The sequence below is a fragment of the Chaetodon trifascialis genome, chromosome 6, assembly GCF_039877785.1.
Source record: "Chaetodon trifascialis isolate fChaTrf1 chromosome 6, fChaTrf1.hap1, whole genome shotgun sequence".
In the NCBI taxonomy this organism is placed as follows: domain Eukaryota; kingdom Metazoa; phylum Chordata; class Actinopteri; order Chaetodontiformes; family Chaetodontidae; genus Chaetodon; species Chaetodon trifascialis.
In genome coordinates this window covers 28,387,772-28,415,771 of record NC_092061.1, presented here as the reverse complement: position 1 = coordinate 28,415,771, position 28,000 = coordinate 28,387,772, and the positions used below count along the sequence as shown (strand labels likewise).

Sequence of the window (28,000 nt, the reverse complement as noted above, 5' to 3'; positions counted from 1 at the left end):
AAAGGTTACCAGAAACACTGCATTTGTGTGTTGCGGACTGGGTGAGCAGTCCTGACAAGCAGTCCCAGCCTTGATGACTGTCATGGTCGAGGACTATGTGGGGCGTTCTTCAGTCGCCGTCGCACTTGGATTTGAACTTCCTCATCCTGTGAAAAAGAAAAAAAACCTCATCACCGTCTTCCATTATTTTGGGATGATTGCATCTGCAGTGATCAGAGAAAGGTTAGCAGTGATGATTACACTGATTTGAAACAGCTGAATGATTTTGTTTTTCATACTGTTTCAGCAGTGTCTGCTGTCTCCTCTCCCTCAGTGTATTCACTGCCAGGCGTGACTGCTTCAAAGTCAGACAGGGCGCTTTCCACTGCCTCCTCATCGTAGTCTGTCTGGTATTCATCAGACAGTTCCTCTAAAGACAACAAAGGGCACAATATGAGGACACTTTGTTTTAAACCATTTTTTTGAAAATTACTGTCCCATTTGAGATCATTTTTCAGGCCATTTTCAGTGAGGATCTTGCTGGTATGGCAGACAGGGATCACACCACACACCAATATACGATTCCCTCACTGTGCTTTTTTAGATCTCTTGCCTTGTTTCTATGCTCTGTTTTAATATTGATATTTTCTTTTTCATAGTATTCTGTCACTGTGTTTATTTTGTTTCTTTTGGAAAGCTTTCTGCCATGTTAGGCAAGTGCTGTGTACATGTAATGTATCATTATCATTCAGTCATTCATTTGTGATTTCAGTATTTTACTGATAGCTAACCATTGATGAGGGCATTCTTGACTGGTTCGATTCGTGACACTATCTCTGCCAGGTCAGTGAAGGAGGCATTCGGACAGGTGACCACCTGAAAGACACAAACCACATCATTCAGACCAAGGTTCAGCTTCAGTTTCACTGTACTGTCACTATGGAGTGCAGGGATAGAGATTGTATATTTAAACAGACATCAAGTGGCATCAAGAAAACAATTCCTAGAACTGATGTAATAAGAGCCCTATTTCTGGATCTGTGCAGGGAGTTTGTGCTGACAAACCATTCACCTATAGCTTTTATTGGGTGCCAAAAGTTCTTGTTCATAAGGGTGAAAAATGCAAGAAATTAAAGGAAAAATGCCAGAAAAAATGGCAGTCATCCCAGAGCACTTTGGTGTCAAGGTAGAGGACCCAACCGCTAACAAGAGAGTTCTTGCCTCCATACTTCGGTCTGCTCTCATTTGGTTTCTAGAGTGGAACGACGTCGGAATGAGCAGGTAGTTGTTATATCTACTGCCTCAGTAGCAGCAGCAGTTGAAAAATTGCAAGTAAGGCTCATACTTTCATGTGAACTAGCATAGTCAGAACATTCCTTCATCTCGTTCATTGCAGTTTTCACTTCCGGCCTTCCATCTGAATTTAACGTCACGTGACTGCAAACAAACTATTATTGTCTAAAGCTCTCTGCTATGCCTCAGTCTACACAGAGCACATCTTAGTGTAAGCACCATCCCCACTGTATGATATCTGATGTGTGAGATCTTCCCTCAATGAATATGTTGGGTTTGAAAACAATATATCTTGTTTTCAAACCATCTGGTCTGACATTTCCACACATTTTGAATGAAGTCAACACGATATGTCCACTGGTCTAAACAAAAATGAAAGAAGATAACATGATCATGGCTTTACAATCTAGCACAGGTCAGCAGTAATGTCTGTAGTTTGCACTCACATGGCCAGTTTTGGTCTTGTGAAACTCCTCCTGATGTCTGTCCTTCAGCATGCTGTCCACCACACCACTGCGCTGCCACACATCGAACAACGTCTTTCCGTGCTGGTATCCCATCTCCTACAGCCACAGTGATGGAGGGTTACAACGACGTTTATACACAGAAGATGGGAGAGACATGGTGAATAGCACTGAGGAAAAGAGGGGGAACTCACTGCGATCTCATCAAACTTGCCGAATTCTAGCGTGCCGTAGTGGTCGATGGGTGGTCGGATGTACTCACAGTAGTCACTTTCTTTGACCAGTTCCAGCTGCCGCACACAGCAGACATAAGCAAGCCGGGTCTGGATCTCTGCCATGTTCAAGACCTGGAAGGTGAAATGAGTTGAGTTTAACAGGGCTGTGTGTTCAATATCCCAAGACTTTACAATTCTATATTATCTGTCCTATATGTTATAGATGTTGGCTACATTTCTTTCTCTAAAATAAGTTCAGCAGGTGATATTCTTGGCATTTTTCTACTTAACTATCCATTTCTGCATTAGTTTTGGTAAATGGCCACAAGAATAACAACAGAAGACATCTGACTTCAACATTTACCTTGACTTTCTCAGCCAGAGGGTTGAATCGTTTCCATAGCAGCCACCAGCCATTCAAGGAGTCACCATAGTTGGTCAGGTTGGTTTCGTCCTGACTTCCAACATCAATTGCAATCACGACCTTGGCCCCCATGGAGCGAGCCACATCAGCTACAGACAAAATGAGAAAAGCACATTTCATGTAGACTGATGAGGTCTGACATGACTAATCTCAGTGTTGGTCATTTTACATGAGAGATTTATGTATTTGGTGGTTGTTTGTTTTCTTACCTGTCAATCAAATGGATCACCCAACACTCACACAGTCCTCATGATGATGATAAGCATGCCAAACTGATTTTTCCCATTATATTAATAGCATTTGAATGAATGGTTCAATGTGGGCCTTTCGGTGTCTGTCTGACCCCCACATGCATCCTTGAAATAACACAGAACATTCTGGATATTCTGGATAATTGCTGTAACACATTTCAGCTGAAGCCTCCAGTGTGGAGCCACATTTCATCCACATCTGTCCAAAGCTTAGTTCAGCTTCTTTGATAACACGTTTACTCTGCATCATATATAATTACTTAAATAAAACATCTTGTTTTTGTTGTTATATCTTTATTATCTGCCCCTACTGAAACTCAACTCTGTTTTGGTCTGGGGGTGTATTTTCAGCTGCATGGATGTTACTGAATGATCATAGAAATATTAGATTAATATTATGGGAAAACTACAGGCAGTAGTGTTTCTCTATGATCCTCTCACTCTTCCTTAACTACATGTTGTTACTTGTCCTTTTGATCATGAAGATGACACTTCTCTACTGGGTATATAGTATGGGCTACAAAACAGTATAGAATTGAGTATTTAAAGTATATAGATTCTAACTTGCACAAAGCTCAGTTAGATGAAGGGCCAATGAGTCGGGCACACTAGACTAACATATTCCCTAAACAACTCCCCTGCCCCTCCACTCTCTCTGCTACTATGGGATGGTGAGGGGCATGGCACATTAACAAGGGCAATGTATTTTGGTCATCTTGCTCAGAAGGGCTTGGTATCCCCCCTCATATCTGCTCAGATGTCCTCTGACTAGCATCCTCACTGCAAGTGTATCTCACCAGGCAGGTTGTTGATGTACCCTCCGTCCATGAGTAAGTGTCCATCTTTGGGATCACAGAGTGGTGGCAGGTACCCAGACAGTGACATGCTGGCCCGGACGTACCGCCACAATGAACCTGAAGAGGAGAAACACGTGTAGTCAGCAGCTTGACGAATAGAAAGAAAGACACGGTAGTAGAAAGAGATAGCTGACTTTAACTTTACATTACATAACCAAGTTCATATTGTGGTTCCTTAATATTAAAAGTCAAATATACGCTTGCTTTGCTGCCATGTCACTCCACCCTCCAAGTAACCTTTCCTTTCATTTATTTCTGTACTTTCAGTAAAAAGATACCAAGTTTTTTTTGTAAAAATATGTTTTCAGAGGGGATTCCAAAATGAAAATCTTTTCATATTTTGGAAACTTAAAAAAAAAGGATGTTTTTCAAATAAAAATAGAAAGAAGAAGAAGAAGAAGAAGAGGAGGAGGAGATCAAAGCTGCACTGACCATCAGTGTGAACTCTCATGGAGGAGGCTGTGATATCTGTTGTAATGTTGAAGTATGGCAGCCACAGGTCCTAGCAAAAGAGAGGAGCACAAAGGGGGAAAAATGAACATTTCTAATGAAGTTTTACATCATCATTATTTACAGACACAATCTCACGAGTAATGTTTTGTTGTAACAAATATACCATCTATGTTTGATGCTACTTATTCTGGTTTGAATAAAATATTCTCACAGAACACGTGATAAGTACTGGGCACATTAAAACAGAGCGCTCACTGCAGCTGAGAAACAAAGATAACTTTTAGCTGTGGCACCTGAAGTCAAACAGTGATACATGGCATTCCATTAAATAACACACAGCTGAGCCAACTGATCAGAAGCTGGTCTCATTTTCCTTGTTAAGTGATCTGGAACGATACCAATCAGCTCTTACATTTGGCTAAGTCTAACAGACCTGCTTTAAAGAAGCCCAGAACCTTACCTCTATCTGTTTGCCCTTAAAGACGGAGCTAATGCTAGAGTTAAAGGAAGCTCCAGAAAACATGGAGGTAACAGGGTAGGTCAGATCCAAGATCTTCTTAAAGTACGAGGTCATATCCTGAGAAAGGAAGTTATAAAGGCAAGTAAACAAGTGTATAGACAGGTCAGGAATGAACACTGGACAAGTATGAAAGCAGATATTAAGACTAATGTTTTTCTAATTAAGTGAAAATGTTTTTTTCTTCATCGGTGCTCTCCTAACTTCAGTATAAGGTCAACACACCATGGCCCACTCACGAGCCCGGACCCTCATGCGACTGCTGCTCTTCTCCTCAGCATACAGCGCTGCCATGAAGGAGCCAATAGAGGTTCCGCCCACCATGTCGACAGGGATCCCCGACTCATTGAGCGCTCGCAGGATGCCGACCTGAGAGCAACCTCTGAAAAGAAGCAGTTCTCCATCAAATGACACGTATGAGCTCATGTTTTGTTCAAGCACTCACAAAAATGTGAATTCTAACAAGCCAATCCGTCTCATATTTACAGTCTGACTTTAAGGATATTAATAATTCTGTCTGTAATGAGACTGCTGCATGTGTTTCTACTGGAGTTTGACTTTTTTGTGATTACTTTATATAGTAATATAATATATACAGTACTGTAATGTGGTAAATCAAATTTGCTAAAAAGTTTCAGCTAAGTTAAATTACTTGTCAAAATTGATAAATTCAAATTTGTGTGGTTTGCTGAGCCACAGGTGCACAGATACGTGGCACTGACCACACCAATACACACAAATAATGGAGGCTCAGAGGAAATCAGTTCATAAGAAAGTGACATTATAAGTGGTGTAATCGTCTCAGGTCATAGCTGAGAGGAACACACTTCCTACCTTGCCAGAGCTCCAAGACAAGCCAGAGCAGTGAGAAAAAAAACAGATCAAGCAAAAAAGAAGCAATCAGAACACATCTGCTGACTGGAATTATATTTTCTATACTGTTTATCAGCAGTTTGCTGTTCTGCATCAGAACATCTGTAATGCCAGTATCGAGATAATACATTCTATTTTATTATTTACTCTTATTGTTCTAACGCTAAACTGTAAATGTATTGTGATTGGACTGATGTTACATATAATGCGAATAGCAATGAATAAATAAATAAATAAATAAGCTCTCTTAAACTTTTTGTTGCAAAATATATTACAAAATTGATAGTAGCAACTTTAATGATGTAGCCATGTTTGTCTGTAAGCACCACAGCCTGGCAAAAATGTTGTCATCATGTCAACTCTGTCTTCTGTGAACAGCCTAAGTGCTTTTCTTGTTCATCAAATATGACCAAGTGAAAATGTTATATTCTTAAGACACCATAGATGTGTCCTGGTTTGTAAGTGAGTAATGAACTGAAACAAAAAAGTAACAAACAATCTGCAGTTAGTGGTTTCTCTGTCCACAGAAACATTAGAGCTCTTCCCGCTTTTCTGACTTTGATTTCATATCCTATATGGAATTAGACACACGACAGGCTGGTGAACAATTGCTTTCTATGTGTTTACTGATGTCACATTACATGATTTCACTATTTCACTTCCCTCAGTTAACTGGACAAAAGTATAGCTAACACATGGGGGTATATGTATTTGTACCTGGCGCCCCCTCCACCCAGCACAAGGGCGATGCTGTTTCCTGTCAGGATCCTGGCCAGACGTGAGAAATCGGAATGACGGTCTGGACACTTTTCAAACACACGCTGGTACAATTCCCTCTGAAAACCAAAGACACAGACACACACACAATCAGAAATAACACACTTACTAACTGAGCCAGAACTGCCCATAAACGGCTCAGTGGGTGGGTGGTCAGTACCAGCTTCAGTAAACTCCTCTTGGAGAATACTCTGCGGGGGCAGGACAGGTGATGGTGTCTGGAGATCCAGCTGCGCATGTTCAGCCACTCAGCGGTCCCTTTGGGTGGTGTGCCATCTTCTCTGTGCAGCAACACCAGCTGCTTCTGAGCACGAACGGCACTGCCCTCTAACATCCGCTCCAACTACAGGTGGAGAAGAGGAAGAAGAAGCAGGTAACTAATCTAGCAGTTTGCACAGATTAACTCAGATCATTTAACAAAGACACTGCTGACAAAACTGCTAGAGCACTGCAGCTCAGCCACGGCACTTGGTCCATGCTCTGGTCCCACTATGGGATTCAGGCCGATGTGTGCTAGCACAGCTTTAAGTCACATTCTTCATTGAACTGAATGTGTTGAAAGTCATAGAAAACAGAGCTGGTACAGTATCATTTCAGTCGTATGACTTGTCTCTCTAAATAATAACATGTTGTGTGCTTTCTGCAAAACAAAGCGACAGCAGCTGACAAGGTGTGAGTGTTTTTACACTGACCTCACCCACAGTGGGCTCCTGCTCACCAAGTCCCACAATGATGATGCAGTCAGCCTGGCGGATGCAGCGCTGGGTCCAAGGTGTGAGGCCAGAGTCAGACTGGTAGAGGACGATGCGATGGATGTCTTCCTGCTGCCCGAGCCAGCTGGACAGACGGTACTCATGGACACTAAAAAAAATGAGGTACACATATCAGCCAGTTTGCAACATATTAGCTGTTACTGTAAGTATTTAACAGTTCACTGTAAATTGTTGAACAAATCATGTCTGCTTCTCATGAAGTATGTAACTCTTAAAATTAAGAAACTGTTGCATTGCTGTGAAAATTGACATATGTCTCAATCAACGTTTTGTTTTCAGAGAGAACCAAACACCAGCAACCACCAACCAACAACAGCTGACACGGTGTCAAAAGTCTTTTTTTTTCACATTAGTTTTTATTGTTGTTTTCATTTAACAAAAGAACAACACTGACACACACACCAAAAAAAAAAACACAACGGGGGGGAGTCACATTCTTGGATGTTTCAGTTCATTTTCCAGATCCTCGTGTCTATCGTTGATTGAGTTCTTATATATAGTCCACTTTTCCCATTTCTGTTCTCCCTGCACCGCTTGTAGCCTCATACAGAATGTCATCTTCTCCTTTGTATAATTTCCTGCACAATTGCCATCCATTGATCCTGGTTGGGTGGGTCTAACTGACAACAGTTTCTAGTCATAGCTTTCTTATTCGCTAACAATAATGTTTTTACCAAATATCTATCTCCAATATGTATACGTCCTTCATCTAGATTACACATGTATAGAGTCATACACTTCATGGGGATATTATAACCCAGTATCTTCTGCAGGACATTGTGTCTGTCATATTCATTTGGTTTAAAATTATTATCAAATGCCACCCATTTTAATTGGTTTATATCCTATATCTTGTGTTTTTGGATTACTCTGAACCATAACTCCAAAGTGAATGATGTAATTGGGTCTATTTTTTCCTGTATTTTCTTGTAGGTTTCTTTATCTTCAATGATACTCTGAATTGGGTACCCATCAAACTCCTTTTCCATACCTTTCCACTTAGCCACGTAATCCATCTTACACCAGCACACTATGTATCTAAATAGGGCTGCATGATAGCTGGAGAGTTTCATACCTTACTCTGGGGCTTTTTCCTCCCCAAATAAACCTTGATGTTATTCTATCCCAGTTAACAAATTGAGTTTGGGGGACTTCTATAGGTAAAGATTGGAAAGGTGTCAAAAGTCTTATCAGCAATGCCTCATAGCACTTGAAAACAATGTACCTTCAAAAACTTGTACATTCACAGTTTAATCACTTAATCAATTGTCTACCTGTCCAGAGCAGCAGAGCCGAGTCGCTGTTTGATGATGTCACTGGTCAGGAGTAGAGTGGGGCCTTCAGAAAACAGAAATCAAATCAAATGGGACCTGTGAAGTTGCTGTGAATGAAAGTGTAGTACAATACATCAAGGAGCAGATTCCAGAGCAGATGGGGGGGGGGTGTCTGAAAATGCAGACTGTGATTTCTGAATCCTACATTTTGATATTTTTTTAAAGAAAATCACATGAAGAATAAAATAAAAATCCCCCTCCAATGTAAAGGATCCTTACTCTGGTTAAAGGTTCTACACATCCACATACATGTTTTCAGTTACATTCCCTTGCTGACTAGACCTCTAGTCAGGTTAAATACTCAAAATCCTATATATCGGTGTTAATGGTGTTCATGCTGAACACATTGAGCTCTATTTTCGACTCCGCCACCGGCGCGGCGCAAAGTCAGGTCCGCTGCGCCGATGGGGCATGGCAGCGCAGACTTTGGTATTTTTGTGCGCTGCGCCGCCGGCGCATCTCCTCCCCCTTCTCATCTCAGTCCCACCCAGCGGTGCAACTCGGAAAGAGGGAGGCGAGAAGGCGTGGAGTGGGTTTGACACAGCCGAGTGAAATTTTCACCAATCACAGCAGCTCCTGGCCTCACCTTTAAGAACGCCGCTGGCCAGGAGCATGGCAAGTTTCGAGGATGACTGAGACCCCACAGGAAAGTGTCCGACGCTCAAACTTCTCCCAGGAGGAGACTGACGTCACTCATGTCTCATGACATCCGTTTGTATTACTTTGCACACCCGTTTGTATATAATGTTTATTTTTTCTCAGTGTATATATATTATACGCGCTTGCGATGTCGTCAGATGAGATGCTGATCAAAATATAGGTCTGACTGTATGTGCTGACTCAAATAGTTGCATTGAATCGTCGCTGTTACTAATTTTTGATCGCAGTGTGCGTTCAATGACTGACCGAGCACTGCTGAAAACACCGTTAAAACCACGCTGCTGTCTTGTTGACGGTGTGATATATGGCGTCATCAACCATGTTTTCAGTGGATAGCCGTTATCACCTAGCAGCCACCCATCCAGAGGGGTGTCCCCCTGAAAGACTGTAGGGATGCGAGAATTCGCCACGATGAACGAGTCATGTGCTGTAAAGTGGCATATACGTGTGTCACCAGGCCATTTGAGTCACAGATCACCTGTTTCATCTGTGTACATTCAGTCAGGGTGAGTGACCATTATGTGTGCCGAACGCGCTTTCGATGTGGTCAGATGAGATACTGATCAAAATATATAAATTTAGGTCTGACTGTATGTGCTGACACAGATAGTTGCATTGAATTGCGGCTGTTGCTAATAATTGGTCACAGTGAAATGCCAGACACTGTGGAAACCTGACTGTGAGGTGTTGGTGACGTGAGCGCAAGACTCCGCCGGTTTACGAAAATCCACTTGCGCCGCTGGCGCACAGAATTGACCAGGTCTGAGGTGGCGAGCTTTCAGCGCAGACCGAAATGGTCGAAAATTCCAATGCACCGGCTCATTATGCCGACACCTCCCCCCTACTGCGCTGCAACGCCCATCCTAGCGCACCTCTGTATGCCTCGGTTTACCAAAATACCGAATGCGCCGTGCACCTGCCTGCGCTTGCCACTACCGGTGGTCTGTGAATCATGGCTCTTCAGGCAACCTATAAAAGTGGATTCACTTTGTGTGAGTGTGTGTGCGTGTACCGATGCTACTGAGTGCATGCTGCAGCTCCAGAGTGAAGGCAGTGAGGGGAACCTCTTCAGACACGGGCAGGATGGCCACAGTGGACAGGTTGGAAGCTGGATTACCAGCATCCCACTTACTGGTGGGGGTGTGCAGAGCCAGACTACGAGCTGCAGGGCAGAGGAGGGTTTTTCTTGGACATTTTAGATAAAACATTATTCAAATTTTCTATACAGAGTAGGTATATGAAATATAAAATATTTTTTACTGTACATATATACTCATTTTATGTCTTCTCTTGCATATATCTTGATTTGTGTCTCGTGTTTTTTTTCACAATGGCTGATACATGTCATTACTCAGTCAGGTAATATTTCAAAAGCCAACTTGATAAAAGCCATATGATAACTAATGATGTTGCTATTATTGGTGGTACATACAGTAAATTCAGTCACATCCTGATGCACACAAACAAAAATGGTATGCGATTACCAGCCAGAGGTCCATTGACCTGCTGCATGTTGCCCAGTATCTTCTGCCCAAGCAGATGAATCAGCCTGGTGACAACCTGAGGATACCTCCTCTTGATGGAGTTCAGAGCTCCTTCAGGTAGCTTGGCCAGCTCTGAGTCCCTGACAGCATGGACCGTGGTGGCTCGATTCATGTGGGTTAGGGCCTCAACCTGGACGGTCCACAAGACAACACGCCTAAAAATGTGCTTCACCAAGCAGATTAAACAGATTCTGACCACTCACCACACCAATCAGGTCCCCACGCCCATACTCTCCAGCCAGCTCCTTCTTCCCATCATCCTTTGCAATGACAGAGCGCAATCGGCCACTGAGGACAATGAAGGTGCTATCTGACTTTTCTTCCTGTCTAAAAACAATCCAAAAAATGACAAAATCCAATATTACCCTGCACACACTTGTATGATTTCACTTCTTTAGTTGCTTATTTTCTTTCACATTCAGTGTTATCATTGTTCACACATATTCTTGCAGTATCCTTGTATGAGTTGTTCTCGTGTCTAACACAAGGACATTGGACATGATCATACGAGGCAGATAAACCAATGTTTCCATGTAGTAATTAAGTTTATTTAACTACATTTCATCACTGTCTATACTGTGATGCATTAATTGTTTCAGTGCAAAGCCCATCACTGGCTCCATAGAGTAGATACCTGTAGACAGCACGGCCAGCCTCCACAGCCATCCAGTCCAGAGCAAAGTCAATCTGTCTCACAAATGGTGACACCCTCTTTACCACAGTGTGAGCGACGTTCAACACCACCCTCGGCTCTTCACGCATTATCCTGCAAAGTTGAAAACACAGGTTTTTGCATCCTATTAGTGTGATGGGAAGAACCCAAAGGAGTGTTTGATGTGTGAGCTTGATCCTACTCATAGAAGTGAGCCTTGGATATGGACAGGAAGGTGCAGTCTCTGTGAGCTCGGACAGTGTAGATGAGGGGCTCCCCTGTGAGAACAGCCAGGTGACCCACCATCTCCCCTGGGTGGGTGACAAACAACAGGGTATCCTCCTCACGGTCTATCATACGCTGGTAAACATGGAGCGACCCGGAGATGACAAATGCCACGCTCACATCCTGTAAGAGGTGGAGGAGGACAATAAAAATGGTCTGGATGAAGAATATACAGTACATTAGTCAGTCTAAAATAGATTTTGTGGCTCAGGCAAAAGGTGATTTTTTTCTATTACAGTCACTACAATATAATACAGCCAGTAGGGCTATATGAACTTCATAATGAGCAGGTGCATTGTGTGAATGCAGGCTTGTGTTGTAAAAGCACTTTGAGTGGTCATCAGACTAGAAAAGGGCTATATAAATACAGTCAATTTAAAGGACACTAACTTGGTCTAAATGAGAATTCATTTGTGTATCAACAAGAGATAAATGACTGAGTCATTTTTCGACAAAATGATTGTTTTGCCTAAATCAGCTCCTCGTGCTGCCCGTGTCTGGTAAAAGTTTTCAGAAAAACTTGAAAAAATGACTTAGGCAATTATTTTAATAAGGTGATGATATGGGTGTTTTAATAATGAATACTACGATATCTGAGGTGAACAACAACAACCTTCACGCTTTCCCTGAGATGACATGTGGCTGCTGGACAACAGGCTGTATCATTATGTCTCTCTGCTGTTCGGCTCGTGAAGTCTTCCAGCAGACTTGTTCTGGTGAAGATGCACAGCTTGGCTGTTTGTGTAGCCAAATGTACAGACTGCCTGGATCTCTTGCTGGTTGATGGCGAAATAACTCACTATTTCAGTCACTTCAGCATAGTTTTAAAAAAAAGTTGCACATACCTTAATCAATCACTGACTTAATGCACCATGTGAGGTGACACATAATGTCCACGCTTTCCATCCAGGGGGTCAGTGTGGACATTGTGGAGGATTACAAGTACCTGGGGCTACATACTGACAATAAACTGGACTGGGCAAAGAACACTGACGCTCTCTACAGGAAGGGCCAGAGTCATCTCTATTCTCTGAGACAAATGAGGTCCTTCAACATCTGCCGGACTATGCTCAGGATTTTCTGAGTCTGTGGTGGCAAGTGCTATTCTCTACGCTGTTGCATGCTGGAGCAGCAGGCTGAGGATGGCAGACGCCACAAGACTCAACAAACTGATCCGCAAGGCTAGCGATGTTGTGGGGATGGAGTGTGACTCTCTGACGGTGGTGTCAGAGAGGAGGATGCTGACTAAGCTATGGACTATCTTGGACAACATCTCACATGCACTTCATGATGTGCTGGTCAGACACAAGAGTACTTTCAGTGAGAGACTCATCCCACCAAAATGCAAGACTGAACACCACAGGAAATCATTCCTGCCTGTGACCATCAAACTGTACACCTCCTCCCTCTGAATGGCCCTTGGACTTTTTCAATATATATGTATGTACATATTGATAGTATATATATTTTGTTTTCTATACATATATACATATTTTTTTTTTTCTGTTCTAATTAATCTCTTCTATCGCTTCGATTCTTATAAGTATGGTGTAAGATCGCTGTCAAAAAGACGTGTCCATAATTAAAGTTTCGTATTTGTAAAGTTAACAATTTGTGTGTCATAAAAGTTGTTTTACACAAAAGTCCGCTGTCATATACGTGAGTCTGTGAAATTGGGTTCAGGTTACAATTGTTTTTATATGAGTATGAGTCTAAAAGCTGTGAGTGCAAAGTCTTGAGAACACAACTCATTTTTCTACGACTACGAAGTCTTCACTGAGGATACGAATTCAAGTTTCCGGGTACGACTTGAAAAGTGCTGAAATGACGTCACTGAGGTCACAGTCAAGTCGCAGGGGAAAGTAATCGATCGGCGATTCCTCTAACTGCGTATGCGCATGCCCCAGACGCAAACATGCAGGGCAACGCCACCAGCCCCGGAGAGACTTCACAGGTAATGTCAAAAATAACGTGCATAGCTGTTATTGATTTCATAAAATCGAACCACTTTATACAATACACATTTCTTGGACTCACATACTTATTGCTTCAGCTTGCAAGCTAAAGATATTTACATGCCGATGAAGCTAGCTTAGTGCTATCGTTATGCTATCATTCATAATTTTCGACCAGAGCATTAACAATCAAGCCAGATTTAGGATGAATTAACGTGAACCAGTAACTTTGTGTAGAGTTAACATGGAAAGAGGGAGAAGGTTGATATGGAGAAATAAACCCGGACATGATGAATCATCCTGCTTATTGCACGAGTGAAATTATACATTTGAGACAATGAGTTACTGGTTCACGTTAACTCATCGCAAATCTGGCTTGATTGTTAATGCTCTGGTCGAAAATTATGAGGACAGTGCATTTTTGGGGGGGGGATAACGTTATATGTTTCATATTATGCTGTTAATTCAATTCAATTCAATTCAATTCAATTTTATTTGTATAGCGCCAAATCACAACAGAAGTTGTCTCAGGACACTTTCCATATAGAGCTGGTACAGACCAAGCTCTTTTATCTACAAAGAAACCAACAATTCCCCCAACAATTCAGTTAAGTGCTAACTAATTAGCAATGGCCCACTTCTAATCCCAGTAACGATAGCACTAAGCTAGCTTCATCCATCCATCCATCCATTTTCTATGCTGCTTATCCCTTTCGGGGTCACGGGGGGGCTGGAGCCTATCCCAGCTGTCAACGGGCGAGAGGCGGGGTACACCCTGGACCGGTCGCCAGTCGATCACAGGGCAACATATATACACACAGACAGCCATTCACACTCACACTCACACCTACAGTAGGGGCAATTTCAGAGTCACCAATTAACCTAATGAGCATGTTTTTGGTCTGTGGGAGGAAGCCGGAGTACCCGGAGAGAACCCACGCGTGCACGGGAAGAACATGCAAACTTCACACAGAAAGGCCCGACCCGGGGATCGAACCAGCGACCTTCTTGCTGTGAGGCACAAGCACTACTTGTTGCGCCACTGTGCAGCCCTAAGATAGCTTCATTAGCATGTAAATATCTTTATCTTGCAAGCTAAAGCAATAAGTACGTGAGTTCAAGAAATGTGTATTATATAAAATGGTTCGATTTTATGAAATAAATAAGGGCTATGCATGTTATTATTGACGTTACCTGTGCAGGGCTCTCAAGTTTTGAACTGAGTTCGGAGTGAGATTTTGGCGGCGGCAGTGACGGTTGGGGTGGGGACGGGGGTCTAGTACAAATAAAAACATTTATTCAATTTAGCATTTCTTAGTGCAAGTGTGTGTGTGTGTGTGTGTGTGTGTGTGCATGCGCTGTGTCTGTAACCCCCGCCCTTCCCCATCCTGCTCAGTGTGTAAAAAAAAAACAAAGCGGCTGCCGCTCCGGCTCCCAAGCGGGAGACTGCTCTGATCATTCACTTCAAAGAGCGGCTCTACGAGCCGTTTCGTTCGCGACCGGCACATCACCAATTCCGCTACCTGTTCCACAGTTTTAAAAAATAGTGGCACAACTTGGTGAGTGTTATCCTAGTAATTTCTCTGCGTGAGAAATACAAGATAGGGCGTGTGAGCTCGTGAATGGGTTGAAATGCGTGTCTCACGCTCAATCGGTGAGACTTGAGAGCTTTGCCAGTGAAGTCTCTTCGGGGCTGGTGGCGTTGCCCTGCATGTTTGCGTCTGGGGCATGCGCATGCGCAGTTAGAGGAATCGCCAATCGATTACTTTCCCCTGCGACTTGACTGTGACCTCAGTGACGTCATTTCAGAACTTTTCGAGTCGTACCTGTAAACTTGAATTCGTATCCTCAGTGAAGACTTCGTAGTCGTAGAAAAATGAGTTGTATTCTCAAGACTTTGCACTCACAGCTTTTAGACTCATACTCATATAAAAACAATTGTAACCTGAACCCAATTTCACAGACTCACATATATGACAGCAGAATTTTGTGTAAAACAACTTTTATGACACATAAATTGTTAACTTTACAAATACGAAACTTTAATTATGGACACGTCTTTTTGACAGCGATCTTACACCATATATAAGGAGCACCTGTGATAAAAGCAATTTCCCCTCGGGGATCAATAAAGTATTTCTGATTCTGATATCAGACACAACCAACAGGCTCACGCTGGGTTTGGTTAGATGGTAAAGCTTCTACATTTGCAGGTCTTGTTGCTCTTCCATTATAGAATGAAACTCATTTTCATTCTGTGGAGATTTTGATTACCATTTGCCTTGTTTCTTTTAGGGGGCCTGTTAATTGCACCAGGCCTCTCCCTCATGCCTCGCCATGGAGACCTGTTTTCTCTCCTACTCTGCTCTCTGCTGGACTGTTGCATAAAAAACTGTTTATGCTTCCCACAGCAATATGTTTTATGTTGTTTTCCAGTTTAACTCCCTCCTGCTGAATATCATATACTGCCACCTGTACACAGATGATGTGTTTGACTGTGCCGTGATGCACTGGCCAGGGATGGACTGGTTATTGACTTCTTGTGAAGTGGGTGTGTGTTGTGCATTAGAGTTGGGCGATATACAAATTTTGATACCGTCAAACTTTCCCCACATTTTCCCGGGGTATACGGTATTACCGTGACTAATTAAAAATCACTTTGCGGGGCAGCGTGACATACGCGCAGTTCAGACGGTCAGTGCTCACGCGAAGAAGCACCAGTCCTAACTTGTAGCATACCAGAATGACGGGTGGAAACTCAGTTAAAAGCCTCTACCAAGCATTGGCACCCAAACGAAACATAATTCATACCCCACGAAATTATATGCGCATTTAACGACAAACACGAAAATAGCGCATGTCAAAGTTACGGCATCTGCTGATTTCACCACTTCACCCAAACCACCAAAGCCCGGTATCATACGAAAGCAGAGAGTCTGATGATCACGAAGATGTGTGCCTCCACACTGTGCGACGGAAACTCGGCGAGCTAGCAGCCAAAGAGTACCAGAAAAAAAACTTCGCTAAATCATAAAGTACGTTTTACCTTTGCTGTTTTGTGGTCAAAAGTTATGTACCAGCCCGAAAAAACGTTGCTAATGTCTCCTCCTATGACTCTGCGTTAGTTTGAGATCAATTACGAAGGTCCTGCTTGTTTACATAAAAAGCAGGGGATTTCTAGAGTGGAGGTCGAGAGCTCTTCATGCAATAACCTATCTCTGGGGTTACTTCCTGCTGGATCGTCATTGGTGTTTCTATGGTGAATGTGGGCGGGTCGCTGAGCTATTGTCCGGCGTAACCACGCAGTTGGTTTCAACGCTCTGTCTCGTGAAAGAACAGAGCGCTCAGAGAGGACTCTGCTGAGCAGCCCAAAGTGTTATTTTACTGTTTTATTTGCATTTCATCCTTTTATGAGAGCTAAGAAGAATAGCAAGCAGAAAAAAAGGCTGAAAAAGCGTTTTCAACAGAGGAGTCTCTCCGTATGCTTGGACGAGATAATGGCCAGACGCGCCCATATGAGCGCCTGGACATACCTGTGTTAAAACATCTGTAAAACTGCTCAGGTTCAGTGTCTTTTAGCATATAATTTTGCACAGTCACCTTTTTCCCGAGTAAAAATTCAACCAGATACATTGAACGGAGTGGACTTCATTTTTGTTATGATGATGCTACAATTATGTTAGACCCCTATAGACCTATATGCGCAGCATTTTTTTAATGACGGTAATGAAACTGATACCGTTGCTATTTTTAGATACCGCGGGATACCTTATTACCAAATTACTGCCCAACCCTATTGTGCATGTAGACCCAGTGCATCATGGACCATATCCTGCCCTTATCCCAGCAGCAACAGCATGAGCATTTAATGTCACGATGTCACTATGTGGGAAAACCATGCCATTGTTTGTTGAAAGATACACATGCATTCTGTGCTTTGATAACCGGTGTTCAACAAAGATCAACACATGAAGACGTGTGTGCTGGCTAGACTGACCTGGTCTCCCTGGTGGGCCACGGTAGAGCCAGCTTTGACCTGGTGAAGATTCACCCTCCCCTCCAGCAGACTAGGGTCCTGATAACATGAAATGGTATTTTAAGAAACATCCTTTTTGCTCGTCTGTCTGAAGTATCCAGTCATTGCTGCCTCATCAAACACGGATTGGTAAATACAAAACTGTTGCCAGATCAATATTTTACTTATTTTTACAGTACTTCACTGTTGCTGCAACATTTAGATTTCCTTTTATGGGAGCAATAAAAATGATCTTTAAATTGCAATAATGTCTTGAAATATGATGTTTCCACTCTTCAACAGTAAAGCATTTTTCTCCCTGTAAAATAAGAATTAGGATTACATATTTGAAAACGGTGAATTTTGTGTGCTAAAACAATCTCACAGACAAATAAAGTTGTAATATGAACACTACCTGTAGTTGGATGACCTGCAGCAGATCCTTTTTGGCAGCTTGGAAAATGGCATTAACCTTATTATGGTGAACATGTCCTCCTCCAGCCTCACTATAATGGTAAACAGCAGATGGAATGTGCTGCATTGTCACGTTCTTCTTTAGAATAGACTGAGGAGACAAAGACACAGAGAAGGGAAGATTATCTAAATTACGCTAAGTCTAATCAAAATGGCAATCAATCAATGAGCGCACATGAATACAACAAATACCTGCTGATTTTAATACTTAAGCTAAACCACCAGCAGGAAAACAAAGACCTGTTCTACCCTCCAATCACAGCCACTGGTGTATGTCATTGATTGTTACCATGGAAACATGGCTCTTAGTTCAGAGCTAATGCAGGTGTCGGTTGGTTAACTTTTAGGCATAACATTAGTCAGTTGTTATTTCTGTGAAACCGTCTAACCTGCATTAGACTAAGAGCAGAGTTAAGACTGGCTCAACATTCCAGGCCTGTCCAAAGTATCAGTGAAACTGGCCCCAGATGTTCAGAACCTGAATTCAAACCAGCAGCAAGTACAACAAAGAACATTCATATCCAGAGACCTTCGTAGGACTGTGAGGCATCGGCTCTTCCTTTGCAAGTGTAGCCCGTTCATATGCTCTGTTGAGGTCAACTGACATTTCACCTGCAAGATGCAAAAGGTTGACAGTCATCATACTGATCATTAGGTCAGTCATCATATTGATCATCTTACAATACAACACTCACTGACACTGTATCAATTATGATAGCCAGGTGGACAAGCGTCTCCCTTTACTAATGTAGAGGCTACAGTATTTGTAATAGTTTAGAGGCTTAGTGATGCCACTGTTGATGCTAGTTTTCACTGTGGCATCATTTAAAAACCAAAACGTTTTTTCGACTCACATGTCATACGGGAGCTTCAGATTTTTGCTTGTGTATCAGTTCTTGTGTTAGAGAACATTAGCAACAAGTTACTCATTATTAACTCCCATGTAACTGATACGAATTTGATTTAACTTTTTTGACATTATCTTCAGCTCATTTGAAGAAAAACTTGCAAAGTATCAAAACGTTTGTTATAAAATGTTATGTCTCCTTTTGTAAATGTTCCAGGACCCTCTATTTCAAACTTTTTTAGTTCTTAGTTTACTGAATTGCAAGTCCCAGTAAGACAAGAAAGGAACCACAAAACCAAATATATAAAATATGTTTTTGTTTCAAAATGATACTGCATATGAGAACATTGTACCTGTCACAGCCATCGGGGTGGAGAGAGAACGAGATTTCTTGTATTTGAATGTGGGCATGTCAGAGAGGGCAGACTTTTCGGAAACTTTGCAATCTAAAATAGATAGATTGACATAGATTCAGACAAAAATTACAACACACACATTACTGCAGTTTGAAATGTTGAAAGAAAGCTGTTGTTTCTGACCTGCATCAGCTTTTTTGGAGCAAAGATCATCAGGGTGGGAAGGCTGCCTTCGGAGGCCTTTGTGTGGATAAGCCTCACCTAAAACATGGGCCACCGACACCAAGGAGATGGCTTGGCTCTCCTGAAACACACGCATGAATCAATATCGCAAAGTGTATTTATCACATATACACTATATATTCTCAGGTGAATGGCACATTTAGCTGAAAGTCTATAAAGGTATATATAAATACTTATGTGGAAAATGAAGATATTGACTCTTGTCACCAAACTAGCTTGATTGGCTCAAATGCTCCCAAAAAGGCTATTTGTACTGTAGCCCTCACACTGATTGGACAGGGAACAAGAACACCTCTCTGAAGTGAGTCTAAATAAGCCCAGGGAAACACAAAAAAACCCCTCTAAACTTTTACTGAGAGGACAGAAATTGAAGAAGCGTTTAGAAGGTCCACTCTCACTGTCTGAGGGTCTTCAGCGGTGAAGTTCACCTGGGCTCTAAGGCTATAAAATCTGGCTCATGTGTTCACTATGGCTCTCCTCTACCCGCCATCATTAGGTGTTCAGCAGTGAACCTCACTGCTGGAGCCCTGCTGTTTTTGTTCTCATTATTATTAGTATTATTGTTCTCTCTTCTCTCTCATTTTTCTCCACTTAAAATGTTCTTGCAGGAAAAACTTAGCAAAAATGTCAACAATGGCCGCTGGGTTGTATATTCTACCCACTGCAAAGGCACATAAAATGATTGACCTCAGGGTGGCGCTGTGACAGATGAAATTTATGTTTTCATAATTATCTGAAAGGGCTTGGCTTAGTATCAAAATTCTTTCATCATTTTAGTCTCTCAGTTCATGTTGGTCCTCTGCTCTAAAGATGTCAAACTTCAGTTTTCTCAAAAACACGATTTTCGACAACTTGTTGGCAACCTTTGGCCCAAGTGTCACAAAACGTTTTCAGGGTCATCGACAGACTTTGCTGAGCGAAGGTTAGGAGGGAAATTTCAATATGTCAGTCCGTTTTGAAATGACACAATTTCAGACCTGTGTCTTTAAGTCCAATTTTACATAAGTGAAGCACAAATTTATCAAAATGGGCTTGAGCAATTGTATCCAAGCTTTGTTTCACTATGCAGTCTTCGGTTGTTTTGCAACATAGGGGCTCCACGAATGCAAAAGGTATTTATCTTATAATTGGCAACACAGTGGGTTCTCAGACTTATTACTCAAAGGTCTGCCTCTGACATTTATTTGAGGTCAGGGGTCCAGATTGACAAAATAACAAGTAAACAATGAATTAACGTCACATCTCCTGTTATTGGGCCAGCATGACACTGAGGCAGACAAGGCTCAGACAGGCTCAGACAGGTGGTCCATACTCATTTCTGACTCAGACATATTCTTAAAATTTTATTCACTCTAGTTGTAGAAACTGTTGTAGAGAAGAGACATCCTGTATCTGTGATTTAGGAACTGATAGCTAATAAACAACACATGACTCTCTGCAGTAAACATCACCATGACAGTGAGGTCAACCAGAAGGAAATAGCCTTTAAAACCATATCTATCTGGGGACAAGATTACTGTACAATCTCCAGCTACACTGTCACTAACAAATTTCTGATCGACAGAAAATGTATTTCATTATACAATACACAATATACAATACAAACCCGACAGAGGCAAGTCCTTATCTATACAAAACTCCTCTTCTGGGACTCAATACAAGTTGGCCAATGAAAATAAATCAGTAAACATGTATACCTCCACAGGCCGTAATTCATACAGTGGGGGGGGTGGGCGGGTCAACGTTTACGAGGTCTTTGATCAGCTTGATAGTGCTGTGGCATGTTCACAGTCATTGTTAGGAAAGACCAAGTGATGCACATTTCAAAGCTTTAAAGAGACCCTGACTCCTCAAACCTAGTTCCAACAATTAGCAGCCATGGGCTCCTCTGAGCAGCTGCCCAGCACTCTGACAATGAAAGCAACTGATGCCCACAGAGCAGGACTGCCCAAATGTTTACATGCCACTGTATACTACCAAAGGTGACACAGACAACCCTCTGTGTTTTTAATTCTTGTACATGTGACTTGCTCAGTAGCTGGCTGAAGTCTTTTCATGCAAACATTTAGAGTTTAAATCCTGTTTTGGCATCGTGCACATGGTCTGAATCTTTGCATTTTCCAGGATAAGTTCTCACATTTGGGACATGGGATGTATTCCAGATTTTGAATCTAATCATGTGAAACATGTCTTTACTGAAGGTCATAAAGTCACAATCGAAAGTTCCTGAAAGTAGATTTCTATACTTTAACAGAACATGATGAAGACTTTTAAAGAAAATCAAGAGTTCTGCTTCTCATCAGTTACGAAAGAAAGCATCCAAATACTCCCATTCTCCCGCTTACAGCTATATTTACACCTTCAACACCTACACAGCACATATGACACACATACACACACCGCTTTTATTGCTGCCTTGCTGATCTACTCACTCTGTTGTATCTGTGTTGACTTTATTTGTTTTAAGCACAACCTTGCATGGACTCCCCTCTTGTCTCAATCTATGAGCCAGTTAGTGACAAACAGTTTCTTCATAAACTGGCTCACAGTTCGAACAAGGGAGAGAGAAAACATGAAAGGCTTGAAGTCAAAACTGAAACAATTTATTAAATAAAGAAACTTACTTGATACAACCATCCACACTGTTTTAAATGATTCACTTTGACAGAACTGTAATTAATGACATTACTCTCTATCTGTTCTCTCCCTCGGGTTATTGCATCTATCTGAGAGTCTGTACGTTCGTTTGCTGAGCTTTGTTGTACACCTGTGCAGAATCTGGTCATTGTCTTGATGTCCTGCTTTTTAACACTTCTCATGCTCTTAGGAAAACAGAATGAAACAGAACGAGAATAAAACAAGAGAGAAACAAGTGAGGTCAAAAATTCCAATAATAGACAAGTGAAAAGAGAGATAATCCAATCTAAAACATGTCTGCACAGTCCATATCAGCCAAAGCACAGTCTGGAGCCCAGACTGACAAAAAAACAAAAAAACAAAACAGTACCGGGTTGAAGAGCTCAGTGGTCAGGCCAAGGTAGTTGTGTAAGGCAAGGAAAGTGACTCTCTGGAGACGAACCATGATTATCTACAGAGGACAAGAAGGAAACAGGGCAACAGAAAAAAAAGTAAGTACAAAAAAAGGGGAATGGATACATATTCTGAAGCTGGCTGCACTCACTGCATGTTATACACTGACTAACGAGGTGCTTGCAATGCCTCTAATTGACTTGATGAATCAAATACTTGTCATTCTCAGTGCACGTACTTGGATGACACGGACCAGGGTTTCAGGGTATTTCTCAAAGATTGACTGGAAGGCTGCCGCTGGAAGACGCAGGACAGTGGAGGGAACTGCAGCTCTTGCAGACACTGTTTTGTAAGGTGCTGGATAACCCTGAAACACAGACAATGCAGTGTGTGCTATGAAGAGTACAAACTTTTGACAGAGTGAAACTAATGTATGGAATTAGTGAAACACAATATGATACCAAAATTGTACAGATTATACTGTAGGTCACTGTTCTAAAAAAAGAGAGCAGTTCTTGTCAGAAAGTCAGCTTTATATAACAACCAAAATTAGAGTTGATCTACTTGTTGCTTAGTTTTAAATCTGTTCTAAATACAGCTGTAACACAGAGGAGGATGAGGACGTACAGTGATGATGTCAAGGATACTGAGCAAACTGTGAACACTGTCTCCAGGTAAAACTTCCTTCACCACAGCATCTGTACCATCCTGCAGCAAGAAGACACAAACAGACCTCAATATGAGAGCAGAACAACACAACAGAGATGATGGTTCCATTGACATTTTTCTTACTGATCATCAATATTCACAAAACAGCAAAGAAAACAAGTTCTATTGCTTTGCTGAGTGTGAAGCAGTAGGTGCTGTGGTCACCCTGCAGTCTTACACTCTCGTGGATGCACAGCTCCAGGTGGCCATCCTGAACCACGTAAATACTGTCATCAGTGTCGCCGGGTTGGAATAGTCCCTCTCCCTGGTGGAGCTGGATCAGCACCATGTGACGACACAGCTCCAAGAAAACAGGCTTCTCAAAGTGGCCGAGCACCCTGGTTACAACACACGTGTACACACAGCGTAGTTAGAACACAGAATTCATGATGACAACCACGTGACCACTCAGAGTCATGTATATGTACATGTACATGCATAGCTTCCTGTCTATTATGTGTGGGTATGCAATCTAAATCCCAGCAGGTGGACTCCACCAATAACAATAAAACAGTGCTGAAACAATTCATCTGTTGATCAACAGAAAATGAATTGCAACTATTTTGATTATAAATGAATCGCTAAAAATAATTTTGAAATATCTTCTATAGAGTGTGTGGATGAGGAAGGATCATATGAACAGACTATACACTATCAAACAAAGACAAGCAGCGAATCCTCTGATCTGAGAACATGGAACAAATTAATGTTTGGTATTTGTTCTTGAGACATGACTTCAACCATTCATCAATTTTCACACATTTTAACACACTGACTATTCATCATTCATTCTGTATGTTACCATGGCGCTGCATGGACGCTGTGTGCCTGTTCATATGGAGGACGAAAATAAAGCATGTAGTTTGACTAACCTGACATTTTTCAGCATGTAGAGCACCTCAGAGGGCAGATGGGAGTTCTGCACATCAAACTCAGTCAGGTCAGCCTCCAGCAGACAGGGAGGAGGCTCCTTGTGCTGCAGGGTGGGGGGCTCCCTGCGGATGCGCAGGATCCTAACACAAACACACACATATAAAAACACGCTCTTCATACTGAAAAGATGGACTTCGTTGCTCTGATTGGTCGAACAAGTTCAAGTTTCAAACCTGATCCAAGTCTCAGTTCAGAATTCTGAGCTGACACTCTAAACCAAATTTCTCCGATCTGAATTGGAACTTAACTCTTCTTTCTCCTTCATAACACATAACTAAAAAGGTGCCTGCCAGAAACCATTATGTTTAATAGAATATTTATATTTATAGAATGTTTTTTAGTGCAAATCTTCCTTTCAGTACATGTATGTCTGTTTATCTTAGCTTTCATGGACATTCTGAGTGACTGCTCAGGTTAATGCTGACGGGTTTAAATATTGTACTTTGACTGAAAAAGTATTTCTGGGCTTAAGCTGTTTTTCAAATTGATCATATGCAGTATATATTAGTGGTGGCTGTCTCTGATAACGTCTTTTTTCCTGTTACCAGGTATGTTAAAATACCATCTTATCATGCTTGACAAAACAATCTGAACTCAAGGTTCATTTACTTGGAGCCTGAGTTAAGATTACTTTGTCTAACAACTGTTCCCAAGGTGAAAAATTAACTTTTAACACTCAAGCTTATCTTCTGTTTACACCAAATGATTAAAAAAAGGACTTACTTGCGAGCTATGGACAGAACTTTGGTCCTCTTCCTCACTCTCTGCCGGGATGCTAGGTTTGAATTGGAGGCAGGGGCTGAGGACAGCGTCTGAACCTGCAACAGGAAAAGTGTGGTGATGTATATTACTACATTTCCATGCAATTGTCATGTATATTCATGATCCACAGAGAATTCATTGTCATTTTTTGGTGACTCTTCCTCTGGCACCAATATCTGGCCAAGTTTTCAATTCCACATGGGAAAGATTGCCACAAGTTGTAGTTAGTCAGCAGATTTACCTAACGTCAGGATTGAAAGGTGAATGAGTGCTTAACTTTACTTATCCATTTAAATGTAATGGTAACATCTTCATCAGAGGGAGCCCAACACTGTACAGCAGGCCTGTTGTTACTTTGTAAGTACTCAGTAAACCACGTTTAATGTTCAATACACTGCAGCAGTATCACTTGGATATTTACATATTTTATCGATGTTTTGAAGGTATTTCCTAAACAGCACCCAAATTAAAACGTTTGCTCCACAATAAAAAGATTTTAACTCATAAACAACTTTACGGTTTCTGGGTCAAAAGTGAGGGCAGAGATGTTGACCACCCAGATGTCCCTGACAGAGAGCCAAAGCAGACTGATGATCAGTAGACCATCAGTCTCTTTGAAGTCTGACAGGGAAAAGAAAGGATCACGCACAGAATACAGTACAGATAACAGTAAAAGACTGAGGGACATTTAAGAAGCCACCAACCTTTCTCATAATCTTTCGGCCATAGAACATCACCTTGTCTCTCTTCCTGAAGCGATAGCGAGGAATGCCAGCCTCCTCTGAAACACCAGACAGCAGCTTCTGTAAGACCCTTTGCAATCTACAGGAAGAATCAGGGCGTGCTCATCATACTACAACCCTGATTCCAAAAAGTTTGTACTCATTTTAAATCATATAACAGAATACAATCATTTGAAAATGAACTGTATTTACAAACAACAGTTAACTTTCCCAGTCTGTAGTTGCTCCTGTCCCAACGTGTTTGAAACTTGTCAGAATCAGCAGATATTTACAAAAATCAGTGAAGCTGATGAGATAAAGCATTAAATATATTGTCTTTGTGCTGTTTTCAGTTGATTATATGTAGAAAATGATAAGCATATTCTCATATTCTGTTTTATTTATGTTTTATGGGGTGTCCAAATTTTTTTGGAATCGTGGTTTTGATAAACTGGGCTGATGCCATAAATCACAACTGCCATAAATCCAGTTATCCAATTTTTACTTTTGCATGAACATGGTCACTTAAAAAAACACATACAGTATTTAAAAATATTATCTACGACCTGTACTATCACCACAAAATTATTGATAATGGCGATTCTTCTAAAACCAATAACCTGTTTAAACATAACTCATAAAATGCATGTTAGTATGAACTGTTTATGTTGTCTCTGAACACTGACATATGAAAAAAAAACATAGTGTGACAGAGTGTGTAGGGCACTGACTTGACAGTTTATATCTTCTGTAAAGAAGAAACACAACAACTCCAATGACAGACACAACTGTCACAGCTCCAATCAGCACGGCCGTCCACTGGAGGAACAACAGAGAAAATGTTACAAACATTAAAATTAGCTCCATTCAGTTCTTCAATAACAATATAAAAGCCTCTCATTTATTCTAGCCATCGACATGGTTATGCCATGTTTTTGGTAGACTGCTGTTACAGAAGACAACATAAACGTGACATTGGCGTGACCCAGTACATCCCTTGCTCAAGTGCACTTAAATACACACATTTATTCCACTCACTGAAACAAAAAAAACCCCCCATTTGTAGACAATGTTCCATCAAACCTTTAGAAACAGAAACTGAAGATTACCATGTTAGCTTCTGTCCTTTCTTCCACAAACTGCTGCATCCTGGCCTTGATCTCATTGCCAAGGGGAACCAGGCTCTGAAACATGAAGCACGGAACAACACTGAGGGAATGAACCGGCTGGACATCATACAGGCTTTGTTAAGAAGTGTAACAGCAATCAGAGCAAAACAAGGACTGAGACAACAGCATTGAGTCGAAAATATGACTCCACAACAGCTAAACCATCTGTTTCTTTAGCATTTCATGAGGGCAAAATGAGCATGTATCTTTTAACCCAACAGAGGCTGAAGAAGAAACATTAAGCAGTGCAGAATGTTTAGAAAGCATTCATCATGTATTTCACACATCCGAGTCAAGACGACTGTTACATCGTCATTATCGTGTACCTAAACACCCTGATTAAGACAGGAATGTGGAACTTCATTTTCAGACAATGAAGAGCAATGGATGGTGTTATGGTGTTACATACCGGGTATATACTGCAGCTCTCCTCTTCATCACTGTCCAACATGCCTGCTAAAAAAGATAATGCAACACTAAAACAAGGCAATCTGAAACTTAGGAAGATGATCACTTGCTGACATGGTGTTGCATTTTGATTCATCTTTGGTGATCATATATAAATAGCCCAGGAATCCAACCCTTGACCCACCCGACTGACCGACACGGCGAAAGGTTAGAAATCCGGGTTACAGCTCACCTACTCGGCCCAAGAAAAACAGGTCACAAGCTCAGAGCTGGTAACCAGACACTCTTCCACCTCCTCACTGCTGCTGAACTCCACCAGGCTCCACACCGTCACACTGCGAACACAGTGCACCTGTGAGGGTCACTCCTCTCGCGAGCTTACCTTCCATGTTGACCGATTCTTTTTGGTTCCAAACTCCAATCTAATATTCAGGATGTTTTTGTTAGTTCTCTCTGGATTGTATGCCAAATTGAACATTTCTTATCATGATCACGTTGTTTCGTATTTTCGTCGAAGGGAGAATATTTGCAATGAAAGCCAGATTTTAAATAAGAGTTTAGCGACAACACGGAGCTTCTTATTGGTGGTTGACAATGTATAATGGTGTCAATGTCAGAAAATTGATGATACTAGATTAATATTTACCTACATTTGCCACAAGTAAGAAAAACAGCACGTACAGAGGCCGAATTGAATGTCAAAATGACCGAACTCAACGTTAACATAAACTTGAACCTTGTTAGAGAGTTCGCTAAGTTAACGTTCATTCTCACCGACTGTCGGTGGACTCCGCTCCTGCTGCAATCCGCTACACAGCCAAAGGACAAACCAATGCAAGCGGAAAACAAGTGTGCATTGACAGAGTCTATGACGAATACAAACGTACAAATTCACCTTCAACAAAACCTTTTTGACAGAACCGACAAAACAAATTTTCCCTCGTAACGTTGCCCCTCTTGTTTCTGAAGTTTTCGTGTGCAGCTACATGCCTTTCAGCAATATAGACAGTTGGAAAATAAACTGGAT

At 41.6% G+C, this 28,000-nt stretch overlaps 1 protein-coding gene across 1 annotated transcript; it reads right to left on the bottom strand.

The window, feature by feature from the left end:
* Positions 1-3: 3 nt before the first annotated feature.
* On the bottom strand, positions 4-27,958 carry pnpla7b (patatin-like phospholipase domain containing 7b). The gene is made up of 36 exons (XM_070964493.1): positions 27,861-27,958; positions 27,206-27,308; positions 26,975-27,018; positions 26,506-26,580; positions 26,128-26,215; positions 25,379-25,455; positions 24,636-24,730; positions 23,852-23,992; positions 23,158-23,317; positions 22,899-22,979; positions 22,510-22,638; positions 22,249-22,329; positions 19,182-19,302; positions 18,996-19,088; positions 18,325-18,407; positions 17,737-17,886; positions 17,304-17,381; positions 11,269-11,474; positions 11,049-11,180; positions 10,618-10,741; positions 10,355-10,544; positions 9,883-10,032; positions 8,151-8,214; positions 6,796-6,964; positions 6,264-6,446; positions 6,044-6,162; positions 4,679-4,835; positions 4,397-4,513; positions 3,916-3,985; positions 3,424-3,540; positions 2,316-2,464; positions 1,931-2,083; positions 1,719-1,835; positions 771-855; positions 279-409; positions 4-146 (listed from the first exon to the last, which is right to left on the bottom strand). Exons 3-36 carry the CDS (start codon positions 27,014-27,016, stop codon positions 81-83), a joined length of 3,993 nt encoding a protein of 1,330 aa, XP_070820594.1. The 5' UTR covers positions 27,017-27,018; positions 27,206-27,308; positions 27,861-27,958; the 3' UTR covers positions 4-80.
* Positions 27,959-28,000: the final 42 nt, after the last annotated feature.

Bases quoted from the DNA above. Each gene is read 5' to 3' on its own strand.
- pnpla7b (XM_070964493.1), bottom strand. From the start codon at position 27,016: ATGTTGGACAGTGATGAAGAGGAGAGCTGCAGTATATACCCG. The intron at 23,993-24,635 runs GTAAGTCCTTTT...TGTTTGTGTTAG, and splicing joins GTTCTGTCCATAGCTCGCAA to GATCCTGCGCATCCGCAGGG. The intron at 10,742-11,048 runs GTATCTACTCTA...GATTGTTTTTAG, and splicing joins GCTGGCCGTGCTGTCTACAG to ACAGGAAGAAAAGTCAGATA.